The sequence below is a fragment of the Rasamsonia byssochlamydoides genome (assembly GCF_041956645.1).
Source record: "Rasamsonia byssochlamydoides strain NRRL 3658 unplaced genomic scaffold VTN77scaffold_83, whole genome shotgun sequence".
In the NCBI taxonomy this organism is placed as follows: domain Eukaryota; kingdom Fungi; phylum Ascomycota; class Eurotiomycetes; order Eurotiales; family Trichocomaceae; genus Rasamsonia; species Rasamsonia byssochlamydoides.
Genome location: NW_027192466.1, coordinates 99,047 through 125,133, shown reverse-complemented (window position 1 = coordinate 125,133; position 26,087 = coordinate 99,047). Strand labels below are relative to the sequence as shown.

Below are 26,087 nucleotides of genomic sequence, written 5' to 3'. Positions count from 1 at the left end.
ATAAAATAATATATATATTTAAAAGAGGTAGCATAATTAGGTACTAAAATAAGTTAAATAATAAGCTAAAAAAAATAAATAACGAATAATATAATACTAAAACACTAAAAAATAATATTATAATATAGAACAATGAACTATAGATATTAAAGGAATATAGATGTTTTAAAGAACTATTTAATCTTAATATTAATTAATAACTCTTTAAGTATAGACTATAATTATAGGATACCCTTTATAGAAAGGAAGGAATTAATTTATAAATAAATTTATTAATTATTAAAGAAAGAGATATAAATACTTAAAGAATAATATTAATAAAAATTAAAAGAGATATATTTAATACTTAATATTATTAATAAGATACTTTATCTATATTAAACAAAGATAAAAATCTATAACTTTATATAGATTATTAGTAATTAAATATTATTATAATTAAGGATTAATATCTATTATTATTAATTATAGAAATTTAAGATAAAATACAAGAGTTAGATAATTATAAAATTCAATATTATAGATATATATAATAGACTTTAGATTAAAGAAAATAAAAATTAAAAATAGCTTTTTAAATAAAGTTTAGATATTTTAAATACTTAGTTATACCTTTTATATTAACTAGTATACTAGTAATATTTTAATAATATATTAATTTAGTATTATCTAAATATTTAACTTTATTATAGTATATTTAGATAATAATATCTTAGTATTTTTAGAAATATTAAAAGAATATATTTACTATATATAATTAATATTAAAACATTATAAATTATAAAACTATAACTTAAACTAAAGAAGTATAAATTCTATATCTTAGAAATAGACTTCTTAGGATACTAAATTATAATAATAAAGGGGATTTAAACTAATAAAAATAAAGTTTATGTAATTAAGGAATAGCTCATATTAAAAAACTTTTAAAGCTATAATTATTTATTAGATTAATTAACTACTATTAATAATATATTAAAGAATATATTCAGATTATAAAATTATTATTTAGTATTTAAAAAAGGGAAAGAATATTAATAAAGAGAAAAATAATAAGCTTTTAAATAAAAAAATAAATTATAATAATATTAATTTTAATATAATATAACTCAGTCTTTTAATAATAATTAAAACTAATATATTAGATTTTATTATAGGAGTAAAGGATAATATAACCTAGACTAGATAGAAAATTATAACCTATTATATTTTATAAAATGATTCTGATAGAACTTAATTATAAAATTTATAATAAGGAATTATTAGCTATAATATTAGTATTTTAAATATAAAGAATTTATCTAAAAAGAGTAAAATACATAATTAGAGTAATTATAGACTATAAAAACCTTACTTCATAATAACTAAAGTATTAATAAGAAGATAGGTAAGATAATTAGTTTATAAATTATAGCTTTATTATTAAATATTATAGAGTAATAGAAAATAGATAAGTGGATATAATAGTTAGATTAATTATAAAGAAGAAGTTTAGAGATTAGAACTAGTACTTCTATAATAACTACTAGATAAGACTATAATATATAACTATTAAGCTACTACTCTAATAGTAACTATGGAGATTAAAGAAATATTATTTATAAACTAATTCAAGAAATAATATAAGATATAATAGTTTAATAGATATTAGAAAACTTAGTAGATAATAAAAACTTAAAAATTAACTAGTAAGATATTAACTATATAAAAAGTTATAACTAGTTATTATTAAGAAAAGATTAGACCTATAAACTATTAACTTAGGCTAGTAAAAAGTATAAAGATTTACCTAATTTTTTATATCTTATTGTTAGAACTAGTATTAAATAATACTAAAATACCAAGTAAGATTAAACTTAATAGAATAATAGAAGAAGAATATAAAGTTAAAAAATCCTAAATATTAAGAGTTAATAGATATGTCTATTACTTTCTAAAAAAATATAATATCTTAAGAAATATCTAAGAACTAATTAAGAATTTAATAGACTATTAATAAGAGATCTAATATTTTTATTGAAATTAATAAAATTCTTAAAGAAATCTAGGGATAATCTACTTCTTAAATAACTAAATAATAATTAATAGTAATTAAAGCAGATATAATTTTATCTTATCAGGAGAATAATATTATAGATTAATAAGATAAGAGAATATCTAACTTAGCCTTATATAGTAAAATAATTACCTTATAAGATAGAAATAAGTTATATAATTAAAAGAGTCCTAAATCATATAATCAAGGAAGTTTATTAAGGGACTATAAGAGATAGTCTATAGAGGGACTATAAAGAGGAATCTATAAAGGACTATAATAAAGGAGGATATTAAGGACTATAAGAAAGATTATAAAAGAAGGCTTATTTTTATTTATATATCTAGTCTTTCTCTTAATTATATTTAACTATAATTTTATATTTTATTAATTACTTAGAGGGTTAGTAAGACTATAAACTACTATTAATATATTTATATAGCTTTAATAGGTATGCCCCTAACTCTTTAACCTAAAGGGAGAGAGGCCCTTATTATCTTATTTATCTATTAGGTAGTCAGCTACTTATAAATCTATATTATAGTTAGTATATAGTACCAGACCCTTATTATTCTGGATACTAGATCTAGAATAGACTCGACTCTTCGAAACGACCAATCCAGGAACCAATGAGCGACTCTGTCAGACCCATGCGTAACATGGGCTTGGCCATCATGCCAAAATTTTTATTTTATTTTGTCTTATTCTGTCTTATCTTATCTTGTCTTGTCTTGTCTTATTTTTTTGACATTGGGCTGGTAGACTAAATGTCTTATTGATCTCATTGATATATGCATGATAAAGATACATGATGATGCCACAAAATATACCACAGCACCTAGTCATCTGGATATTCATCACGTATATTACTTACAAATGTTCGACTTTGCTCATCCCATCTCTTGAAATATTTCCCAGCAATCACCAAAAATACTGGAGGTAGTTCTGATATAGAAGGTGTAATGATCTCAATATTCTCTTCGGCGACATATCGTACGCTCCTGTCTTCGACCCTAGAACGCCCATGGTTCAGAACTAGATCCACGACCACATATTTCAAGGTATAGTTTATACTCACAGAGCGTGATAAAAACTCTGATGTCTCCCAGCTCGTAAACGATCAACACCCATTTGCCTCATCCATTGTTCCCCAGCTCCACATTCAGCATCCCAGCCAGTTATTATGGCCCTATAATTATAACGCCGATGGCGAAATACTTGACCTATACGATATTTGACATTTTTATGCTCAGATGTACGATGCCGAACTTGTTTTGGCATCTCATCGACGGCTCGCATAACGTGGAGGCTTTCCAACAGGTGCTCATATTCCAGGAATCCCTGAAACAGCGGCACAAGGTAACGTTCAATCAAATAAATATCCGAGGGAAAATCAGTCGCGAATAACTCCATCAGCCAAGGCAGATACTGTCTGAGCTCCATAGGCCGTGCTGGGCCAGTGAACAGCATCACCGACCAAAGGCCGGCATATTTAGCACCAACGATATCTAATGTTGCCGAGGAGAAACCTGGTGGGCGTGACATCTGCTGAATTGAGTGCAGAATATTTTTCCCACATCGCAAAACAATCTCTGATGTCAGCGACTCGCCAAGGAAGGTTGATTGCTCGACGCCTGAAGCACCCAAGAAAATGAGCTGACTTCGCAGTTCTGAAACAGGAGTTTCATTTGCCGAGCGAAATGGGTCCATATACATGGGTTCCCCCTGTGAGCCATTGGGTAATGAATTACCATCCATGTCAACACCGACCGCAGGCATGATGATGACGTGGACATGAAAGGGAAAGCCGCACGGACGGGCATTGAGACCAACACTTTGTGCGACATAGCAGTAAATTGCTGCAGATATCAGAGGCAGGGAATTATGATTGGGGTCTCTCAAAGCAACCCCAAGAAAATTGTGTTCGAGGTCGTGATATTCCTTGCCAGGCTCAATTCCTGTAAGGTTGTTCTCTCGCAAATATGATGCAACAGCAAGAGCCTTTGCACGAGGGCTAAGAAGTTCAATGTTTGGGTGTTCTGTCACAAGCTTTGTGACAATATTATCAAGCATGCCGGTTATCTGTATGAGTAGTCAATACCAGACTGACAAACACAAAGACCTTTCCAAACCTTGATGGTGACATACCTCATCTAGACTGCCTATCTGGCTCTCTGGAATGAAAAGATCGAAGGCACCCAGGGCACGCTCAAGAGAGACATTTTCACCATTTCTTAACTTGGCCCACTCCGGAATAGCCATGTTTCGATGCAAGCAGCCAAGGATAGCGTTGCTGTAGTACCTTTACCGAAAACACATGTCAAAAGAAGTCCTTAGCTAGTGAACTTGGAGAGCAAAAGGCTAACCTTCGTGCCAAATGGTCGTCTTGATCGGGCCCTGCCTGACTGTGTCGAATGAGCGTGTCCTTCACATCGTACCCAAAGCTGATGATTTTGTGGAACTTCTCAATACGACCAGTTTGACTAGCAAGAATACTATTCAAAGCTTCACTGGTGGCTGCATCTATGAGGTGCCTCGTGGCATAAAGCTTTTTCCAATCGACTGAATAAATTGGACCTGCAAGTTTCTTCTGAAATTCGTGTCGCTTATCCCAAAAGTTGAACAATGTCTGGCAATAAAAGCGCCACAGTAGGGGCTCGTTCGTAACATTTCTGAATCTGCGCGCGGTGCGCTCCAGAGCGACAGAGTCGCGAGGGTGAACGTAGCGCAATATTAAATGGAGAATTTCATCCGGGAGTAGAACGAGGCGCCCTTCCATCATGGGACGTAAGTCACCCAACGGAAGCTGAGAGGTTACAGTTTGACGGATACAAAATGCTGACCGAGCATCACTACCTCCGACTCTCGGATTCGTTTAGACGGAGTTAGGAGTATTCATTAGGACGGCATGGGTGATGATTCCACTGTCCCTGCAACATTCAAGTGACTTTGTAAACCGAGAAAGCAGCTGTCTGGCGATAGTAATCAATATAGTATGACGTTGGATTCATCTGGACAATCAGGGTTGGACTTTTTGCCGGCATATTTCTGCGGCAATTTTACCGATTCACACAGCGAGTATTTGCTCGGTACAAAGAAAAGCATTCCACAAATTAACAATCAAGGCAGTAGCTTCTAGCTTCTAGGAAGAGTCGGAATTCCGCTAAGATTTTAACATTGAACTTGTTTCGCATTTTCGTCATTTGCACCACCAGGACCTCAGGCCAGTTTGCAAGTAACGAAAGTCATGGGGCAAACTCAATCTACTGGCTCTGTGGACAGTCGTACAAGCGAAAGACCAGATTATTACAAAATCCTTGGTTTGGAACGAGATGCATCAGAAGATGAGTGAGTTGAGACCCAAGTTGACGCATTCGAGGCATACTTACAGCCCTGCCAGGATCAGGAGAGCCTACAGGAAGAAGGCATTGGAGTTACATCCAGACAGAAATTATGGCAATGTTGAGGCTTCGACCAAACTCTTCGCAGAAATCCAATGCGCATACGAAGTTTTGTCTGATCCCCAAGAACGGGCGTGGTATGACTCGCATCGAGATGCGATATTCACAGATGAGAAGACGTCTTCAGGAGAGCAGGCCCCTGGCGATACCCACATGATGTCTGCCTCAGATATTTTGGCGTTATTTTTTAAGTTCAGTCCTCAGATGGAATTCTCGGACTCTTCTAATGGGTTCTTTGGCGGACTTAGAGAAACATTTGAGCGAATTGCGCGAGAAGAAAAGCTGGCGTGCCGATGGGATAAACTTGATCCGGTCGAATACCCCTCGTTTGGAAGGCAAAACGATGACTTCGAAGAAGTAGTGCGCCCATTCTATGCGGCCTGGAGCAACTTCTCAACGAAAAAATCCTTTGCCTGGAAGGATGTCCATCGATATAGCGAGGCACCTGATCGTCGCATTCGCAGGTTGATGGAGAAGGAGAACAGGAGACTAAGAGAAGAGGCCATTCGTGAGTACAATGATGCTGTCCGGTCTCTTGTAGCCTTTGTGAAAAAGCGCGATCCACGTTACAAGTCAAATCTTAAAAGTGAGGCTGAGCGTCAGCGGATGCTACGTGAGTCCGCTGCTGCTCAAGCTGCCAGATCGAGGGCGGCAAATCAGGCAAAACTACGTGATCATGTTACCCCAGAATGGGCTAGGGCAGAGGAACCAGAGGAAGAGCCCAGCAGCAGCTCCGAATCTGACTTGGAACAATTCGAATGCGTCGTGTGTCGGAAGATATTCAAAAGTGAGAAGCAATTTGAGGCGCATGAGCGTAGCAAGAAACACATCAAAGCAGTCAAACAGCTTCGTTTGGAAATGACAGCGCAAAATGAGGGACTACAGCTAGAAAGCCACGAATCGATGGTGTCAGAGAATGTGCACAAATCGCCCTCAGTGCATGGTCATGAGCCTTCAGGACCTTCCGTCAGCGACACAGAGGAGGTTCTGGGTAGTGTATTCGATTCTGTTGACGAAAATATCCCACCAATTTCAGAACCAGAGCCAGGAAATCGGTCAACGCCTGGTTCAGAGGATGAAGATAATGATTACACCACTAGGGAAGCAGTTGAGGCAAGAATGTCGCCGGGAAAGCTTTTCAACCAAGCCGAAACATTACATACCCCAGAAACTTTAGAACATTTCTCATCATTATCTCTCGATGATCACTCCAACGAAAATCCCCCCAAAATGGGGAAGGCCAAGCAGAAACGCGCCAAAAAGGCAGCACGGACTGCAACTGTGGAAAAGTCAAAGTTGACATGTGCTTCTTGCCATGCCACGTTTCCTTCTAGGACAAAGCTTTTCGCACATATCAAGGAGCTAGGCCATGCTCAACCAGTGAACACGTTTCAGACTGGAGGAAAGAAGCAGAAACGCTAGGTGATGTATTCTCTGGTCCTCTCTGTACTCAATACTTTTACGTACATCCTGTTTTTGAACTTGCATGGATGGCTCCAGTTTGTCAACTACTACTATTTAAAACATTGCTCCAAAGCGTTGCATTCGGAATCAAACTGCTTAGCATTGGTACTTTGCCTTTTACCAAGATGACACATCAATGCCGCTTTCTGGTCTCTATCGCATCATGATGCGATATTGCGACGGCTGTCTATGAATAAAGGTTTGAGAATGTGATTAAACACCTTCCTAACCTAAACCAGCACGGGAATTTTTGACAACGTGCGCCAAAGGCTGCAGAATACCCTTATTATTCGAGGCGCCGAGGGCAGTTCCAGTACTCCATCCCATTTTCTCCAACATCGCTCGGCCCTTATTATCTGCACCGATCTCTGGCGCGGACGCGCCGACAATATCACCATCCGCGTACGAGACAGCCGCATTAGGTCGACTACGACGACCTTTGCTGTACGAGTTGGGACCCTTTTCTTCCCCGGAAAAGCCCATGCGGCGACTGAATCGTCGCTGGGAGAATATTTCATCAACTTTGGAAATGTTTCTGTCAGTATATCTGGGGGTACGAGACGTTTTGTAGAGCACTGGGAATCTAGCATTGCCATTTCCTCTGGATTGGGATTTCAGAGACACAGCGCTGGCAAGTTCATGCACGACCCTTCTGTATTTCTTGTTCATGGGCGGCAAGGGTAAGCTAGACAAATATTAGCAATTTGACATCAACAACCCAGCCATCACCAAATGCTTATAAGCATACCTCTCGGAGGAAGACAGTAGAAAATCTTTCACTTCCGACTTCAGGTCATCCATACTCATTCCTAGAGCATGCTTCGTTTTCAGATCTGCCTTTCCTGCCTTCCTTCCTAGTAATCCTTGAGAGCGAAGCTGCTCCCGCTGTTGCTTTCTAGCCTTCTTTTTTGTTCGGTCATTTTCCCAGGCCTTCTCCAATTGCAGCTCTAAGTCGCTGTCGCTGAGTTCGAAATTGAAATGACGGTTTCCCTTGGGTTTCTTCCTGAGACTGGGTCGATCGAAGTCCATTATATCAAATCCAAGATAGGTGTCTTGCTCGAGTGCATCAGCGAGTCCTGCTGCCGAGGGAAAGTTTTGTTTTCTGGATCTCTTGCTCTTTCGTCCCTTCTTTGTCAAAAGATGTTCTTGGACCTCTAATAAACCCCCAGAGCACTCTGAGTCCGCTGCATCATCGGATACATCGTCCTGGTCATCACTCAATATGTCGGCAACAAGCCCCTCTGAACCCTCGAGATACTTGAGACCACCCGGGGTGAGAGACCCAGGCCTCAGCCCGCGGATATCGTCTACGTTCGGACTGTCCTCGGATCTGGGGGATTCCGTAGATAGTGCGTCTGAGCTCTCATCATCCTTGTCCATATTCGCTATGTAATCGGCAATTATTTCTGCTTCATCTTCCAGCATCTTGTTCCGGCGCCGCCCTCTTCGGCGTCTTGGCAGGTTTTTATTTAACTTGATCGTTTCATCTGCACTTTGCCCCTCTCCAATAGGCGTTGTCAATAACGACTGCTCTTTCCTGTTAGTCATCCTTTGTGAGAGCTTTTTGGTCACGGTGAAATGAAGTTCATCTTCTGTTGTCCCAATTTCCGTCGTTGCGTTGAGGACTGTAGCCGATACAGGCGACGTCTCTAGGTTCCGATCATGAGTATAGCGAGAACGATTCCAGTAATTGCTTCTTCCCGTGAATACTACCTCATCTTCACTGCTGTCTGATACACTTGGCGGCCGCGACATGACAATTGGCCCGGCTTCAGAAGTCGATGTGGTGGGTTTTTCTCCATCTAGGTCGATGAAGAAAAGGTCCATTTTGTCTGGCAATATAGCTGGATGTTCTGAGATATCTTTTGGGTTCTTTGCAATAGCTTCCCTCGCTATCTTCGGTTCCTGTATGCCTTGTCGCTCATCCTGTGGTGCCAGGTCCTTAAGTTCATCCAGTCGCATACTACCCCCACTCACAAAGTTGACTTTGTTATTTCGCAGTTTAGAGTGGGATGAATAAGACCGCCATGATCCATAACGTTCAGTGTTTTGTGCCTCTTGTTGCATCGTGCCCTGTACTGCTAAGTAGCATAGTGGTAGTAGGGTTAGTGCAAGTGACAAGTCTATGTTTTTTTTTATGCAGAGAACTTACCACCACTGGAATTATCCCTGCTATGTTGAGTGGAATAGATGGAACTGCCATTCAGGATTTGTGCAACCCGTAGTTTCAAGGTGTTCAGAATGAGTCTTGGCTTTGATTATATAAACAATAACAGACTTTATTTTGTTGATGTAATTTATTTTGCTGGCAGGCTACTGTAGGTGTGTTTAATCTGTACTTGGCTATGCCAGCTGGTGTATGAGGCAATAGAATACTTGCCTGTGTGTATTTCTTGGGCCTGCCAGGGCGGGAGATGGGAGGGGAGTGGCAATTTCCTTCACTTTGAGCCAGACTAAGTGATAACAAAATAGTGAGCACGTGCTGTGTGCTATGATAATAAGTCTACTGAAATGTGGGCAGCTATTAACAGGCAGGGTATTTTAAAACCCCATATACTGAGAACACATGGGCCTTTCATGTTGATAGCAGATATGTGTTCTTGAGATCTTCACTTATCTTACTGTTGTAAAAATATTGCTCTGGTTGACACAATAGCCTAGAGCAATATGCAAGATATATTGCCTTAATAACATGTAACAGTCACATTGCAAACAATGCTATATATAATTTCTGTGTGATTCAGGATGTTTAATAACTTAACTAGGTTACATTCTGCAGTTTTTAATGTTGAATTGTTCAGTTGAGTTACTTCTTATTTCTTACAGCCATGCAGGTCAACTTCATTGGAGCCTGATGTGAGTGATGACGTTTGTCTCAAGCTGGATCTTCCATGGTAAGCCTACTTGGCATCATATCATCAACAACATTTTCTGCTCTTGTTCTCTATCCCTTGCCAGGTTTCTTTGGTCCTGTATGTGGGCTCCTGTCCGTTCTTTTCTGGACTGCGGCAGGTGGCTGTGTGGTCATAATCAGTGCAGCCATTTTCTGATGTCAACTGATAATATATATATATCCGCAATAGCTACCTAGTCCCTGACGTCTTGGAAACCCCACGTATGGATACCACACTTCAGCACCAGCACAACACAGAAATGAATAGCATCGACCTGGGCCGATATAAACGAATCGTCCAGTATTTCTGGGACCCAGAACCTAAAAACGAAGACGCCCCAGGCTCTTCAATCTGGTGTCTTGGGAACGAATATGCAACACAAGACAACATCGCCGCAAGGAACGACAATTTGAACATCCCCCAGTCGCATTCGCTAGCGAGACCTTATCCATCGAGTCCGAGAGCTGCATGCGATGCAAGTGAGCAGCATGATCTCAACATTCCGCCGTCAAGCGAGGCAAACGACCACGGTTGGCCATTGGCCTTCCTAGATGACTTCGAATCGAGAATCTGGATCACCTATCGGTCCAACTTCCCCCCCATTCCCAAGTCCGAAGACCCTAATGCGTCCTCATCGATGACACTGAGTGTCCGCTTGAGGAGCCAGCTCGTCGAATCGCATGGATTTACGTCAGATACAGGATGGGGTTGCATGATTCGCTCGGGCCAAAGTCTTCTCGCCAACGCATTGTCCATTTTATCATTGGGTCGTGGTAGGAAACAAATATTTCCCGGGGACCGTGTTAGTAATCTTCAACGGATACGCGAAGCTGATATTTATAGACTGGCGTCGTGGGACCATGATCGAGGAGGAGAGTAAGTTGTTATCTCTGTTTGCCGATGACCCAAACGCGCCATTCTCAATCCACCGGTTTGTGAGTTACGGTGCGTCGTCATGTGGTAAACATCCTGGCGAATGGTTTGGGCCTTCTGCGACTGCTAGGTGTATCCAGTATGCCCCTACTACCCGTAGTCACAAATATACCGCTCACAGATGACACAGGGCACTATCCAACGAGTATAGAGATGCCGGACTGAATGTCTACGTTACCAGCGACAGCTCGGATGTATACGAGGACAAATTCAGAGAGATTGCTTGTGGCGAGTCAGACCACATCAACCCAACTCTGATATTGCTTGGGATCAGACTAGGGATCGACCGTGTCACGCCCGTATACTGGAAAAGCCTCGAAGCAACCTTAAAGCATCCCCAGTCTGTGGGAATCGCCGGGTATGTGGCTCGTAACCTCACGGATTTTCACTGAGCCTGTCAGATTTTTGCGCAGCCGCTGATGTACGTATACAGTGGTCGACCGTCAGCGTCCCACTACTTTGTGGGAGTCCAGAACTTGCATTTCTTTTATCTCGACCCTCACCACACTCGTCCTGCACTGCCCTATCGCGGGCTGGGGCGCCCCTATACAAAAGAAGAGCTTGATTCCTACCATACGCGTCGACTCAGGAGGCTACACGTTCAGGACATGGATCCAAGCATGTTGATTGGGTTCCTTATCAAGGATGAAGACGATTGGATTGACTGGAAACGGCGCATTTCATCGACAGAAGCAAAACCTATTATTCATGTCTTTAGTATGGAGGCGGGATCCTCACCAGGACATGAGCGGGAGGGTGCACTAGACGAAGTAGAGGCATTGGACGACGATGACACCTGCATACCGGAAAACTGAACGGCCAGATCGCCATCACCATTGCCCATTAAAATACTGATGGAATGGTAATTTGTTCGAACAAGTCACTAGATACGATACCTAAATCGAGAAATGCGAACGAGAAAGCGTGAAGTGTGCACTAAATCTTGATTTCAAGTTCTAGCAGGGATTTGGAGGACTGTTCAAACAAGCCCGGATCCGCGTTATGTTACACCCCGTTACCACTCGAATTGCAACCATAAAATCATTCGGCCCAAGTAAAAAGAGAACCATCCCATGACACATTAGAAATCCCACGAACACCCAGTAACCCGCCGCCTCAGATAGTCACAATAAGACTTGAAGCAGCAAAAAGGAAAAAAACAAAAAAGGAAAAGAATAACGACAACCATTGAAAACAAGAGACACGCCTATTTCGCAGAAGACGAGTACTTGGTCACAGCCTTCGTGCCTTCCGACACCGCGTGCTTCGCCAATTCACCGGGAAGGATAAGTCGCACACTGACATTTAAATAAGCATATATCCTAAACATCGCAAGGGAAAGTACACATACGAAGTCTGAATCTCTCTGGATGAGATGGTAGATTTCTTGTTGTATGAGGCGAGCTTCGAAGCTTCGGTCGCAACGCGTTCGAAGATATCTGAAGAAAGTCAGTGGAAGCTCTCGGAAACCAGACGGTCCCTACATACCATTCACAAATGAATTAAGGATCGACATGGCACGAGTGGAAATACCAGTGTCAGGGTGGACCTGCTTGAGGACTAGCACACGACGCGTCAGTAAACGCGATCCAGGACGTCCAACACGTTGTTTGGAAGTACCTTTGTAGATGTATGAAGAATAGGTCTCCTTCCTGGTCTTGCCACGCTTCTTCTTTTCGCCAGCGGCTGCGGCGGCAGTCTTCTTGCCAGCTTCCTTCTTCTCAGCAGGAGCTTTGCCACCAGCGGGGGCCTTGCCGCCAGTGCTAGGTTTCTTCTCCGCGGCCTTAGGAGGCATTTTGCTTGTAGAATCGAGATGAAAAAATTAGTTGCGTGGGTTGAAAATGTGTCGGAGGTCGAGTGTGATGACTAGTTGTGTATTGTGGCAGAATAGAGGGCAGGTGTTGATGGAGTAGGAAGAAAGAAGAAAGGCTGTTTGGTGAAGGGGGTGGAGCGTTCTTATAGCACCCTGCTAAACAGTGGGTTGATCCTGAGGTGTGTGACAGAGCCAGAATTTCAATACGGTAACAGTCCTGTATGATCTGTATGATTAACAGGCCATCTATGCGACAGATAGCCTGTGAGATGCGAAGGATCACGCCAAGACATACGTAATAGTCTGTACCAGACAATGGTACCACACTTGACCTGATATGGTGTGCCACCATTAGCGGCTCGCGTTATCCTCAGCGGGCCAGCATGCGCCTGGCTCCTACTTGCCAACCCAGAACGCGGTGCACGCGTCTGATCTCACTAGTGATTGGCTGACTGTCCTAAGCGAGAGGTTGATCTGGAGGGCAATTCCTAGAGCCAACGTCACCCTTGGTGCATTCTTATAAATGTCTCTCCTTGTCTCCTCCACTAGCTTTCTTCCCTCACTTCTTATCACCCACTCTTTCTGTGTCTTCCTCAACGCCTCTGTCACATAACCTCGGCCCCAGAAGAAACGTACTCGAAACAACTGAACCAACTTACCAACCACTTGAAGTTTTCACAATCAAAATGACTGGAGGCAAGTCTGGCGGTAAAGCTAGCGGCAGCAAGAACGCGCAGTCGTACGTATCAAGTCTATCATGCGTTTGATCCATTTTATTAATGAATTTTAGGCGTTCATCCAAGGCAGGTCTTGCATTCCCTGTCGGTCGTGTCCACCGTCTCCTTCGCAAAGGCAATTACGCGCAACGCGTCGGTGCTGGTAAGACCACCCGTATTTGTCGATTCTCCGTTTTTCGCCCTTCCTAACCTTTTCAGGTGCTCCCGTGTATCTTGCCGCTGTCCTGGAATATCTTGCGGCTGAAATCCTTGAGTTGGCTGGCAATGCTGCCCGTGACAACAAGAAGACGCGTATTATTCCTCGCCATCTGCAGCTTGCCATCCGTAACGATGAGGAACTGAACAAGCTCCTGGGCCATGTTACCATCGCTCAGGGCGGTGTTCTTCCTAACATCCATCAGAGTATGTTTTCTTCGATATATTGCTTTCAGAGTATCGCTGACAGAATCCAGATCTTCTTCCTAAGAAGACTCCTAAGAGCGGGAAGAACCCGAGTCAGGAATTGTAAACGGTATTTCTTTTGTGTTTTTCTTTTTATTCGGCGTGGTTTGGTTCACTTATTGACGAGGTAATGGGGTTCTGGACTGGGCACATTCATGGCTCTTTTGCTTTTTATGGTTGTACATTATGTCTACGGACATGGTTTCTGCTGGCAGCTTATGGAAGGACATTAACCTTTCGAATCTCATGGTCCCATGACGAATTAGTTTGATAACCTAGAATGCTAAATCCTAAGATTTCAGTATCTTGGTTCAACTGATTCCAATCCGAAACCATACTTTCCCGTAACGACTGGCAGCTTTATAATTTCAAGCCTCACTTTTGTTTTGAGGAACGCGACGCGAGCACTGTGATTACTCTACATAATACTGCGTATAGGCTCTCCTGCGCACCTGTGTCCGGATGTCCCAAGTAACTTTGATGTTCTGTACCGCCTTATGAGAGATATTGTTGTCTATCAATGCCCCTCCACACGTTCTGCATCTGTGGTCCATTATCAATATGAGCAACGATATGGAGATGGCCCGAATTAGCCGATGGTTAACGTACAAGGTAGTTCACGAACAGGCAGATTTCTCTCATATTTCGAACCTGCGAACATGGCAGCGCTGGTTAGTGACTGTTCAGCTGGAAGTAGAAACGCAGGCACACACCTCCAGGGGCTGTGGGAGCTCGGTAAGGATCAGGATGTTTCCAGGTCTCTAACAGCTTCTCTGTCTCCCGCAGCAATATCTGCAACCAGAAATGACTTTATTAGATATAATTCGCCAAGAATTCAAGGATCATAGCAACCTTCTGTTGACGAGGGTCGCGGACGTCTCGATTGGCTTCGAAAAGAGACCTGATATACACAGCCTGACCTCGCCAGGTGTGCCTATGAACGGCCCAATCGAGGGCAAGTTTTAAGCACCGTCGATATAAGGACCTGCGTCGTTCATCAGACAACTGTCCATAGTCTTCACTTCTCTTTTTGGATATGAGCAGCATACGTTACAGCATTGGAAGACATGACTGAAACTCAAGCGGATCCTGGTCAAATTTTAGCTTTCCGCCTGTAGTGACAAGCTTAAGAGTAGAAGCTTTAGAGTGAAGGAGTCACAAGAATGTAAATCAGAAATACCTCAGCCTTCAATGGAAATTGGCCTTTGGTGTCAGGTTTTTGTCCGATTAGACAGCTAGTTGGTGGACTGCAGAATGTAGAATGTGGAGTAGTAGAACTCCGTAGGCCCGTGACACGGTTTCGGGTTACCCGGTCTGCCGGCAAAGGTTGCAAAGAAGCGTCAGGAAAATCTCGGATCGATTTGCACTACGGAGTAAAGCTCTCCGCCATAAGCTATATTCCTCCCTGCTCTCCGTACACTTTAACTCGCTCCCTTGACCGCACGACAGAAGTCCAACAGGACATGCTTTGTGGTGTCAATTAATCAGAATCAAGCGCTGCTGTGCTAATTCTTACTCCTACTTCTGTTATACAATTACTGGATGCCATTTTCTCGAACAGTCGAAAGACGCTTGACCATGGCTTCTCGATTACACCTGTCGCGCTTGTCAGAACAACAACTACTGACAGCTACACGGAACACGCATAGACCGTGGAATTCCATTCTTGGAGCCTCGAGAGCCTTGTCGTCTGTTGCCTTAAGGGGGCGTGGAAAACCATTCATTGTTGCTAAGACTTCGGCACGCATCTCCGAATTGACAGGGTATGACCTCCACTCTCATGTTGTTTACAGTACCGAAATATTTAGCTTATACTCGAATTATAGAACACATGGAAACCTCTTTCATGGATCTGTCGTCTTAGGGTTTGGTCAAAATCGTCATTATGGTACTTGAATTCCCAACAATTTCGCCCTCTATACCGTTGCTGAACATCAAACAGCCGATACCATTGTCAAGGTTCCGGAAATGGCGGAGTCGATCACAGAAGGCACTCTGAAGCAGTTCTCCAAACGTACCTACCCAAACTGCCGAACCCACCTGTGACATGCTAACGACCCTGCAGAGGTTGGTGATTTTGTTGAGCGCGATGAGGAAATAGCGACGATTGAAACCGACAAGGTAAGTATAATCATATGAACACCTTGCCGCGGAGTGATTAGTGCATCTTGGGGTGACTGAGCTGTCAATTTTAGATTGATGTATCGGTCAATGCCCCAGATTCTGGCATAATCAAGGAATTCCTCGTCAAAGAGGAGGACACTGTTACCGTGGGACAAGACATTATCAGACTGGAGCTAGGCTCTGCAGACGGCAAGAAGGCAGGAGAACCATCCAAGCAGGCACCCTCCCCTGAAACGACGCCGTCACCGGAACCGCAACAAAAGGCTCAGATAGAGGTTTCTCAGCCACCTCCTTCGAAGGAGGAGCCTCCCAGTCCACCCAAAGCGGAGCCTGTTCCTCAAAAGCAGCCCCAGCCATCCAAAGAGCCCCAGCCTACCGGCCAAATCACGCCTGGAAATCGCGAGGAGCGTAGGGTATGTCCCTTAGATCCATTCCTTCAATCCGTGAGCATGTATGTTGATATTGTCATTAATATTTAAGGTGAAAATGAACCGAATGCGACTGCGGATAGCGGAGCGTCTCAAGCAGTCTCAGAACACTGCCGCATCTCTTACCACTTTTAATGAGGTTGATATGTCATCTCTCATGGAGTTCCGCAAGCTGTATAAAGATGACGTCTTGAAAAAGACAGGTGTGAAGTTGGGATTCATGAGCGCCTTTTCCCGTGCTTGTGTTCTGGCTATGAAGGAGGTACCTGCCGTCAATGCCTCAATTGAAGGACCAAATGGCGGAGATACTATTGTGTATAGAGATTACGTGGACATCAGTGTGGCTGTGGCTACAGAGAAGGGTCTCGTTACTCCCGTAGTCCGAAACGCGGAAACAATGGATCTGGTGACCATTGAAAAGGCAATTGCCGATCTTGGAAAGAAGGTACGAGGGTAATCCTTATTTCACCTTCCTACAGTACTAATCTTCTTCTCAGGCTCGTGACAACAAATTGACCATTGAAGATATGGCTGGTGGCACATTCACCATTAGTAATGTGAGTAGATGCTTTTTTGAAGATCTACCAACTCTTACTGACCTTGACCCAGGGCGGAGTCTTCGGTTCACTCATGGGCACTCCCATCATCAATCTGCCACAGACTGGTATGTATTCATCACTACTTTGGGAAGTTGAGTTAAAATCCTAACTCTAGACAGCTGTACTCGGACTTCATGCCATCAAAGACCGGCCGGTGGCTGTTAATGGGAAGATAGAAATTCGACCGGTTCGTCCAACTTTATTTTCCTTCTTTATTGGAAAGCATGCTGACATTTCACAAGATGATGTACCTTGCTCTGACATATGACCACCGTCTTCTTGATGGCCGAGAGGCAGTTACTTTCCTTGTGAAGGTTTGTCCTTAGAATGACTCATCTGTATGCACTGAAAGCTAACCGTCTGACCAGGTCAAAGAGTACATCGAAGACCCGCGGCGGATGCTGTTGGGTTAGAACTGTTTCCGTGGTCTTATCTTTCCGTTGCAGGTGTTGCACTTGTCAAGACCCCACATTGATTAGCAAGAGCTTTTTTGCCTTGTAGATTATAGTCATTTCCTAGAATGTAATTCTCTCTTGACTGGGATTGTACTCAGAAGTCCCACTGTTGTCCGCATGGAAACAACATATTATATAATAATCGGCGATAGGCCACCTTGCCTAGGAAGTGCAGCGAAAACTATAATCGAGTACCGCGTGGCCCTGCGTTATACTGGCTCTCAGCTTCCTTAACCTTTCCTTATTCCTCAACGATCGAAGATGCTTCCATGGTCTCTTTGCAGAATGACTCCCGTTTCAAGTTACCACATAAGAAAGCTAACACAGGACCACCTCGCATGATCACGGAGCGACGTCGTTTTGTCTAATTTTATGCCTGTTGAAAGGGAGTCAAAGCTTCGGGGTTGTGAATAGCACTATTCTCACCCCATCACGGCCAGATGGAAAAGGACCAATGGATGGACTGTAAGTCTCATTTCCAACTTGAGTGAAGACACGTGCCACGCATCTGATCTGATTTAGCTTCTCAGTCAATTTGCGTTTCAGGGCTATGAACATCATGTCCCCTGCTTGCATTACCCCTTTCTGTTGATCAAGTCGCGAAGACCTTTTTCCCTGCCTGTCCACTCCGTAAGTTCATCCAAATAAAGTTTAATCAGTGTTGTTTAGTCAATGATGCCCAGTTCTGCCAATCCGCCTATTTCCAGCTGGACTAAAGTGGGAATCTCTAGTTTCGTGAGGAGACCATGTAAAAAATCTATAACCATTCCTTCGAACTGTGAGACTGAAAAATCACGGGACGCATTTTGGAGACGGGTATCCAGGGATTCCCCGGGGTTTGGCTGTAGATGACGGATGTACTTGGCTCTTTTTCTCCACCAGATGCATGCATCATCAACATCATCATCGGCGTTGGTTTCAGGGTTCACATTGCCAGCATCTGGAGATCCCCATGCAAAAGCTTCATCTATGACATCAGAAGAAGCTCTCCCGAAAACAAGATACTGCTCAAGTGATGCTTGGAGCATAAATTGGGCTGCAAGTTCCATTGACTCTTCTGCTGGTAGTATTGGCGCCGCCATGGCACAAAGTGCCATGAAATCAGGCAGAATATCGAGTAGTGGCATTACCAGTCTGCGATCGAGGAGGCGACTTTGCACGGGTATCTTTAGCTCGGAGAGCATCTTCTGATAGTTTCCATCCAAGACGGTTTGCGATACCTGTTGGGAACTCTGTTCAACCTTTGGCTTGTCATACTCCGCCTTGAGCCAATTTCTGGCGCTTTGGGCGTTTTGGTTTCGCCAACGGCCAAGCTCTGAGGCGCTTTTATTCCAGGCTGAGTGTCTATATCTGTGAAAGAAGAGGACTGCAAAAGTAAGAAGTTGAAGCTTTATTTCCAGGTCCCTTGAAATAGGCCTTCTAGAGTGATTTATCGATGCGATGCACTTAAATGCTATATTCTTATATCAGTTGCACTGGCCAAGACTCGGGATTGCAGGACTGGAGCGCGGATCGTGAGGGCCATACTGTCGAAAAGTGAAATGCAGCTGTCAATATCCTCCTTGTGTTGCTCCTCTTTCCTCTCGGCTATGCGTGCTCGCAGTATTGCTTGGATTCCCTTGCAGCAAAGATAATCCAGTATCATCATATCGACCTCGAAATGTGTCTCCGGTTTCGCAAATGTAGCGGCTTCCATGGTCTAGCTTTGTAGCACTGTGTTGAGGGTGGATATGTGATCATGAAATATATTTATTCGGCTGTAATTGTGTGGTTTGCGGTTGGTGGCTCCGTGAAGCTCACTGTGGGTTAAATATAGCTAGCGATCGATGTACAATGGTACCCCGGACTTCGCTTTCTTGGATGTTCTCGATGCAAATGCGGCATCTAGTACATACCCCAGGTCTCATACCATACTCGGTATTTGGGGCTCAAGGGTCCAACGAATGAGTGACGTAGAAGTCGCATCATGGTGCAGTGGCTAATATTACTTGGGGTTATGTGCTTTGTTTTGGTTTATCGTCGTTCGGTCGATAGTGTGCCAGTACTCGTTTAAAAATATATTTTTGGCGCTACAACCATATGCGAAAACCAGTGAATAACAACAACAGAACACGAAACAACAGCAGCTATCAAATCAACTTCTTCGGTAAGTCTTTGGCAGCAGGTAGATTGGCAGTGCACTTTTTGTGTGAATCCCAAGAGAATTGCAGCAGTTCATCTCTACATTATTCTTAAATCTGGTTTGCAGGAAACAGAAGAAACCAGCAGTGACTTTCTTATTCCTACATGATTCCATTGTATTTCATGATGCAATGCTGCTTACTGAGATTCACTAATCAAGTCACGGATAACCCCCTTGCGCGCCAAGATGCGAGCCCAGGAATAAACTGCCGAGCTATAGTCATGCCTTCTACCTGCAGCATAATCATCATCCCTCTGACGCGACTGCAATTCCTCCTGTATCGATGCTTTAATTGCCTGCTGGGAGGCGCGGAGACTCTGTTGCTCCAGAGCGAGCTCTTCTAAAGAGCACATCTGGTATTGTTCATCTTGCTCATCAGGAATCTTGGCAAGATCTATGTCTTCCTGCGTCAGCCCGAAAGCAGGCGCTGGTCCTAATATTATATCATCATGATGGGTGATAGGCTGGGTAGCAGTGGAAGTAACATCCTGAATATCACCGAGGCGCTCATTGAGTTTCCTGAGACGCTTCACATTGAGGGCCAACTCCCCAATGCAGTCAATAATAGGGTCTCGAACGAGACCTAGAATGGAGAACTCAATTTGATCCTCCTCGTACTCCGTCATCCTAGCGAGGATCTCTGGCTTCACCAGTTCCAGCCAATCGCCCCCAGAACACGGTCCTTAACAGCTGTCAACGAACAAGTTCACGGAATTACATTTACCAACTCACCGAGCCCCTGCGGCTGACGCTCCAACCCGTCGAATTTCCAGACCCTACCCATGGCTGGCATGAATGCAATGAAATGGAACCCAGCTTCCGAGGTATTATCGTCTTGCTGTCTCTTGGCCGAGAGCGATTTTCTGGTCATTGCCTCGTTCCTGAGCTGTAAATCCGAATTGAGCATATCCATTGTACTGAGGAACCATTATTAGCATTACCAGGAAAAGGCACAAAATCCAAGGAACATACCGTGCAAATGAATTGTGTATCCTTTTAATGAATTCAAAATTGGCAATGGCATCCCCTCTCAATGCCGGAGTGAATGAAGTAGTAAAATCTTTAAAATTCCTGAGATTTTCACCCAGTTCAATACCCTCAATATTGTTGACAATGTTCAACAATGCAACACTGGCACAGGCATTACTTGTCGTCTTTTGCATGTCAGCACAAAGATGCCAATGGCAACGGCAATTAACGATACTAGAAGACATCAAATCAGAGGGACTAACCTGGTTTGCAAACCAAATTCCATCAGGGCAGCTTGCCTCCTGTTTACCAGGATCATCTTCACGCCAGCGAAATAAGAAAATCAAGCCGTAGACAGGTTTGCTGTTATTAATGATCAGGAGCGTACTCAAAGAAGCAAAGGTGTCACAGAACGTACGGTAGCAACGCCATCATTCCCTCGTCCAAGGATACCACTTCTTGTACCTTGATACCCTTGACGCCGAACTCACGTAGCATGACGTTGAACAGAGCCTGTTATAAATAACTCAGCACATATCTCTGTGTCCTAAGGATCTTGTACCGGTGAGCTTCTTACTGGTTCAGACTCAATTTCACAAAAACCATTCCACGTGCCTCTATCAGAATCTGCAGCTAGAACAAGTGGATCACTAGGAAATGCAGATTCATTGGCGATCTGATTGCGCTTCGGTCCAGAGCGACTGCTCAAACGCCTTCTTTTTGTGCGCTCCATGCTTTCACCTCGGTCACAAGAAGCTATGCTTTTGCGATCATTGAATAATAAAGATGATCAAGTTTAGATTCAATATATCGATCATCAGTGATGTAGAAAGTGGGAACATGTGACAGTATCCTACACTGGGTATCAGCGATATGGAGCTTCACTTAAAATGAGGTCTCAGGTGGTATTCACAAAAACAAGCACCCGGCCACTTCATTCAGCTTCTCGATAGAGCCTGTAAAATCTGAGAGTAATCTCGATCATGCTTGAACTGGATGGTATGTACAATAGGTACCTACATAGGTCAGCTTATTACAGCTTACTTCATTCTTCAATACTTGGCGCGCGGGAGCGTCAATGAGTTTCCTCATTGGCGGAAGCGCCTGTGTCGACGCGACTTTGGTCCCACGGCAGCTCCGCTCCTGCTGTGGCTGGGAGCACGTCGTGCAAATCGACACCAAGCAGAACTCCACAGCCAGTCTTTTACTTGAGAGTTGCTTTGCTGCTGTATGTCCTGGGAAAAGCCTTCTCTCTCGTTTTAATGATAACTCTTTGCGATTCAGTTGAAATTTGGCTTGAACCTGCCCTCTGCGTCGTCTTCCCGGCCTTTCTCCGCCTGTTAGCTTGACAAAAGGACCCTGGTATTCTCACCTCTCTCTCTCTCTTTTCTTTTTCTTTTTCTTTTTCTTTTTCTTTTTCTTTTTTTTTTTGCTCGAAGCTATTTCAACTGTGTACACGTTTGCCCTCCGTGACAGCTCTCTACCCAGGGCGGTGCTCTTATTGAGCGTTCTCTTAGCTGCAATTTGGCGGCTACGGCATGCGATGAGCGCCACTCCTCAACTCCGGTCTGCGTTTCCTCAAACACCGCAGACTCACCAGAAGACGCGAGAATATGAGTCGCCAGTCAGAACGAAAGTCAAGACGACCAATGGATTGAATTCTTCTGCGGTTGACCGACAGGAACCCGGTGGTCCGCTTGTCCCAGTGGAAATCATTGATGCTCCATCACAGAGGCTCTATGTTGTGGCAATCTATGTTGCGCTCAGTGCATGGCGGATATTCGACTCTTGGGGAGCGTCTGACCAGCTAGATTCGACATGGTTATTCTTAAAATGGAATTTTATCGACGGTGTCTTTCTTTTCAGTGTCCAGGCCTTGAGGATACCCTGGTTAGAATGGGCTTTTCCGACATTTCTCACAATCTTTCTGCTTCACGCAGCTGCTAACGTATTCTTGATGTTCCGCATCCCAGTAAGTACTCTGTTAATTCTTCAACTCATTTTCCCTTTGCGACCTTAAGCTCAGATATTTTAGTTACCGGTAGGAACGTGGGCTGGTGTTTTGGTTAAGATGATTTATGACAGAGAGTTGTCCATATCGGAACGCAGTGTGAAACCTGCTGATATAATCCACAATGCGTCTCTGATACTGGGCAAGCAGATAATTCATATCCTTCCTGAAGGGTGAGTGTATCCAGTTGTCTGAGAGGCTGTCATACTGAAGATCCTAGGTCGGCCACGTTAAATCCAGACCGGGTTCCGTTCTGTCTCAGCCCACAGCAATCTTCCATTTCTCTGCCGATACGTATTAACCAAACCACACCCGTTCTCATAGAATTATTGCGTTATGATTTGGCTACTGGACAAAATGAGACGATAACAATATCGTCAAAACAGTTGAGGCAGCTGAAACGACAGGCGGACAAGAGACAATCCCAGCACGAATCGGTGGCGCATCGTGATTTGCTATTTTCGGTTCGAAAAACAGGCATTTACCGGCTCCAGCGGGTCTTGGACGAGTCCAACCTGGAGGTGCAAACACGCGCATCCGATACCCTAGTCGTGTCCTGTCCTAAGGCTCTCCTGAAAACATCTCATTCGGATAAATGCAGAGGAGATCTATCAGATCTTACACTTGAGGTTGAGGGGACACCTCCTTTGAAGATAAAATACAGTCGCAGAGTGAACGGGCTGGATGGTGGGTTTTCTTTCCAGAATATCCAGCCGGAAAGCCTCCGTTCTCCCTTATTGAATCAGAAACACGATGGGCTTCTCATCAACTCAAACATGCCAGATTTGGTCTGGGCGCAAAGCAAGAAGTTGGAGATCCCATTAAACGAATCTCTAAACGCAGGCGGAGAGTGGGTATACGCAATTGAGGAGGTTCATGATGCCTGTGGGAATATTGCCAACTACTCTTTATACCTTGATGAAATGGATCGAGCATCTACAAAAGGTTTACCACAGTGGCACCAGTTTTCTGTCCACGAACGTCCTCGGTTGTCCTTCGCTGGTTGCAATGCCCAGAAGTTTCTGGAGGTTGCAAAAGATGATTCAATAGAGCTTCCTATTCGATTTCACTCCGTTGGACGGAACTACGACAACGATGCTCCGTTCCAAGTAACATACTCTTTTTCTGGTCCTAACGCTTCCGACAATCTCAGCCTTGACAAAGTTCGACAAGTGAATCTAAAGAATATCGATCTCAGACCTCGAATTAAGGAGCAAGGATGGTATACGCTCAATGCAGTGTCCAGTCGATTCTGCTCAGGAGAGATTTTAGAGCCTTCCTCTTGCTTCTTGCACAATCCCCCAGAGCCAGAGTTGACCATTCGATATGAGAAGGTCTTTGACAAATGTGCCAACAACTCCGTTGGTCTGCTCGTTGATTTGGATTTGGTTGGCTCCCCACCATTCCGTCTACGTTACAGTATCGAGAATGAAAGGGGTATGGAGACGCACTTTAAGGTTATTGAAGGATTGCGCGGACAGCTCGACTTTACACCATCCGAAGCAGGTCACTATCGTTACCGCTTCTTGGATATAGCGGACAGCGTCTATGGGGCGCGGTCTCTTAAGGACAAAGTGCCGCTTCTGGAACAGGATGTGAAACCCCCTGCATCCGCTCACTTCCTGGGGTCACGAGAAATACGAAAAGCCTGCTTTGGGGAACCCGTTTCTGTGGATGTCTCTTTCGTGGGAGAAGCTCCTTGGACCCTAGAGTATGAGCTCGTTCATAATGGCAAGAAAGTCAAGCAGGTCCTCAGCAGCGACAACGAATTGGCGACAATTTCCACGGAACCGCTTCTAAGCGGGGGCGAGTACATCCTTTCACTGACGAGCGTCAAAGACAGATCAAACTGTAAACGACCTCTTAAAGAAAGTATAGAGATCGAGGTGCGGCCGAAGAAACCTCATGCATCTTTTGGCCTGCTTGACGAGAAGAGGAATACTCTTGCCTTGGAGAACTCGGTTGTTGAACTCCCGCTGAGGCTCAGCGGTCAGGCACCTTGGACCGTCAAATACCGAAATCTTGACGCCAGTCCTCCAAGTCTAGCCCAGAAGACGCTGTGGGATGAGAACGGTGCCATCGAAATCTCTCAAGAAGGCCGCTATGAGCTTCTCGAGGTGTCCGATGCCACTTGTCCGGGTACTATAGACCAATCAGCACGTATTTTCGAGGTATCTTGGATACCCCGGCCAAGATTCGCTGCATTGGATGGAAGTACAGTCAAAGAAGGCGATAGCATTGCAAAACGTGACGTCTGTGAGGGTGATGACGATGTCTTGGAGCTCAAACTTTCTGGTTCCCCTCCATACAATATAAAATATGAACAGCAACGAAAGAGCGATCATGGGACTTCTTTGGTCAGAGTGCAGAGCCTGAAAAGTGTCCTCGATGTGGCTTCCTTGGATATGGATACTTCTAGGGCTGGAGAGTATGTATACAAATTCACGGAGCTCGCTGACAGTCTCTATGACTATGATCCGAAGAAGCATTCTTCTGTCAGTGTCACGCAAAAAGTCAACCCGCTGCCCTCTGCTCGGTTCGAGTTCCCGGGGCACATTTACGCCTTCTGCAAGGAGGATAGTGACGGTGACGAAGTCATACCAATAGTCCTCGACGGGGTCCCCCCGTTTTCACTCGAGATCGCAATTAAGCATCATTCGAATTCAAAGCCGGAGATCGTGACAATACCCCATATTGCTTCGCATAGGCACAACCTTCCCATACCTCGTCGGCATCTCGAACTAGGTCAGCATGTTGTCAGCATTCATAAAGTACGGGATGCACGTCGATGCCAGCGAATAACAACAGATCGTGACGCATCTTCCGTCCGAGTAGCGGTGTCTGATGTTCCTACAATCATACCTCTCGAATCTCAATCCGATTACTGTGTTGGAGAACGGATTTCTTTCTCACTCTCTGGGCATGCTCCGTTTGAGGTGTTCTACACATTTGACGGCACCCAAAGAAGGGCGGTCTCCCAAACTACTAATTTTCGGCGCATTGCTGAGAAGCCAGGCGAATTCACTATCACTGCTGTCAGCGACAGTGCTAGTGGCAGGTGCAAGGCTCACAAGAATATAACCAAAGTCATTCATGAAATGCCAAGTGTGAGGATTAGCCAGGGACAAGTTTCTGTTGTCGATATCCATGAAGGTGGAGAAGCGGAGATAAATTTTGAATTTTGGGGAACCCCTCCATTTGAGTTTACGTATGTGCATTCTTGGTTGACGAATAGTCAAAAGGGTATTGGGGATGCCAGCCTTTGCTAACTTGTTTAAAGGTATACTCGAAGCTCAAACGCAAGGAAGGGAAAGAAATCCGAGATATTAGACATCAAGCACGACATTTCTTACGAGCATAAGAAGACGATCAAGACTTCCGATGAAGGCACATACGAGGTCGTTGCGATCAAAGACAAGTTTTGCTCGTTTTCTACGCAGAAACCGCTGGGAAAGACCGCCAAGACATCGAAAGCATTCCAGAATTAGAAAAACATTGGAGACTTGTACTATCCGAAAGAGTTATTTTGAACTCGCATCCA

The 26,087-nt window shown here is 43.9% G+C and overlaps 12 protein-coding genes across 12 annotated transcripts; 6 read left to right on the top strand and 6 right to left on the bottom strand.

The window, feature by feature from the left end:
• Positions 1-2,873: 2,873 nt before the first annotated feature.
• VTN77DRAFT_9187 (uncharacterized protein) lies at positions 2,874-4,817 on the bottom strand (the record flags this gene model as incomplete). The annotated part of the gene is made up of 4 exons (XM_069425767.1): positions 2,874-3,048; positions 3,114-4,117; positions 4,184-4,337; positions 4,402-4,817. 4 exons carry the CDS (start codon positions 4,815-4,817, stop codon positions 2,874-2,876), a joined length of 1,749 nt encoding a protein of 582 aa, XP_069274133.1.
• Positions 4,818-5,282: 465 nt separating this feature from the next.
• On the top strand, positions 5,283-6,918 carry VTN77DRAFT_9186 (uncharacterized protein; the record flags this gene model as incomplete). Its single annotated transcript, XM_069425766.1, has 2 exons — positions 5,283-5,383; positions 5,436-6,918. 2 exons carry the CDS (start codon positions 5,283-5,285, stop codon positions 6,916-6,918), a joined length of 1,584 nt encoding a protein of 527 aa, XP_069274132.1.
• A 267-nt stretch (positions 6,919-7,185) lies between these two features.
• Positions 7,186-8,922, bottom strand: VTN77DRAFT_9185 (uncharacterized protein; the record flags this gene model as incomplete). Its single annotated transcript, XM_069425765.1, has 2 exons — positions 7,186-7,645; positions 7,709-8,922. The coding sequence occupies 2 exons, from the start codon at positions 8,920-8,922 to the stop codon at positions 7,186-7,188; spliced, it is 1,674 nt and encodes a 557-aa protein (XP_069274131.1).
• A 1,191-nt stretch (positions 8,923-10,113) lies between these two features.
• VTN77DRAFT_9184 (uncharacterized protein) lies at positions 10,114-11,602 on the top strand (the record flags this gene model as incomplete). The annotated part of the gene is made up of 4 exons (XM_069425764.1): positions 10,114-10,627; positions 10,698-10,866; positions 10,918-11,145; positions 11,221-11,602. The coding sequence occupies 4 exons, from the start codon at positions 10,114-10,116 to the stop codon at positions 11,600-11,602; spliced, it is 1,293 nt and encodes a 430-aa protein (XP_069274130.1).
• Positions 11,603-11,994: 392 nt separating this feature from the next.
• VTN77DRAFT_9183 (uncharacterized protein) lies at positions 11,995-12,582 on the bottom strand (the record flags this gene model as incomplete). Its single annotated transcript, XM_069425763.1, has 4 exons — positions 11,995-12,085; positions 12,139-12,226; positions 12,276-12,347; positions 12,408-12,582. The coding sequence occupies 4 exons, from the start codon at positions 12,580-12,582 to the stop codon at positions 11,995-11,997; spliced, it is 426 nt and encodes a 141-aa protein (XP_069274129.1).
• A 704-nt stretch (positions 12,583-13,286) lies between these two features.
• On the top strand, positions 13,287-13,845 carry VTN77DRAFT_9182 (uncharacterized protein; the record flags this gene model as incomplete). The annotated part of the gene is made up of 4 exons (XM_069425762.1): positions 13,287-13,339; positions 13,391-13,479; positions 13,536-13,739; positions 13,790-13,845. The coding sequence occupies 4 exons, from the start codon at positions 13,287-13,289 to the stop codon at positions 13,843-13,845; spliced, it is 402 nt and encodes a 133-aa protein (XP_069274128.1).
• Positions 13,846-14,295: 450 nt separating this feature from the next.
• On the bottom strand, positions 14,296-14,847 carry VTN77DRAFT_9181 (uncharacterized protein; the record flags this gene model as incomplete). Its single annotated transcript, XM_069425761.1, has 5 exons — positions 14,296-14,321; positions 14,388-14,429; positions 14,492-14,570; positions 14,631-14,763; positions 14,828-14,847. The coding sequence occupies 5 exons, from the start codon at positions 14,845-14,847 to the stop codon at positions 14,296-14,298; spliced, it is 300 nt and encodes a 99-aa protein (XP_069274127.1).
• A 509-nt stretch (positions 14,848-15,356) lies between these two features.
• VTN77DRAFT_9180 (uncharacterized protein) lies at positions 15,357-17,342 on the top strand (the record flags this gene model as incomplete). The annotated part of the gene is made up of 11 exons (XM_069425760.1): positions 15,357-15,541; positions 15,605-15,666; positions 15,721-15,792; positions 15,844-15,899; positions 15,974-16,315; positions 16,383-16,775; positions 16,828-16,887; positions 16,940-16,994; positions 17,049-17,116; positions 17,172-17,243; positions 17,298-17,342. The coding sequence occupies 11 exons, from the start codon at positions 15,357-15,359 to the stop codon at positions 17,340-17,342; spliced, it is 1,410 nt and encodes a 469-aa protein (XP_069274126.1).
• A 707-nt stretch (positions 17,343-18,049) lies between these two features.
• VTN77DRAFT_9179 (uncharacterized protein) lies at positions 18,050-19,080 on the bottom strand (the record flags this gene model as incomplete). The annotated part of the gene is made up of 2 exons (XM_069425758.1): positions 18,050-18,837; positions 18,912-19,080. The coding sequence occupies 2 exons, from the start codon at positions 19,078-19,080 to the stop codon at positions 18,050-18,052; spliced, it is 957 nt and encodes a 318-aa protein (XP_069274125.1).
• A 623-nt stretch (positions 19,081-19,703) lies between these two features.
• VTN77DRAFT_9178 (uncharacterized protein) lies at positions 19,704-21,268 on the bottom strand (the record flags this gene model as incomplete). The annotated part of the gene is made up of 6 exons (XM_069425757.1): positions 19,704-20,248; positions 20,299-20,483; positions 20,539-20,720; positions 20,799-20,898; positions 20,954-21,048; positions 21,113-21,268. The coding sequence occupies 6 exons, from the start codon at positions 21,266-21,268 to the stop codon at positions 19,704-19,706; spliced, it is 1,263 nt and encodes a 420-aa protein (XP_069274124.1).
• Positions 21,269-21,613: 345 nt separating this feature from the next.
• Positions 21,614-21,879, top strand: VTN77DRAFT_9177 (uncharacterized protein; the record flags this gene model as incomplete). The annotated part of the gene is made up of 2 exons (XM_069425756.1): positions 21,614-21,763; positions 21,820-21,879. The coding sequence occupies 2 exons, from the start codon at positions 21,614-21,616 to the stop codon at positions 21,877-21,879; spliced, it is 210 nt and encodes a 69-aa protein (XP_069274123.1).
• Positions 21,880-22,078: 199 nt separating this feature from the next.
• VTN77DRAFT_9176 (uncharacterized protein) lies at positions 22,079-26,034 on the top strand (the record flags this gene model as incomplete). The annotated part of the gene is made up of 4 exons (XM_069425755.1): positions 22,079-22,507; positions 22,571-22,719; positions 22,767-25,754; positions 25,827-26,034. 4 exons carry the CDS (start codon positions 22,079-22,081, stop codon positions 26,032-26,034), a joined length of 3,774 nt encoding a protein of 1,257 aa, XP_069274122.1.
• Between the last annotated feature and the right edge of the window lie 53 nt (positions 26,035-26,087).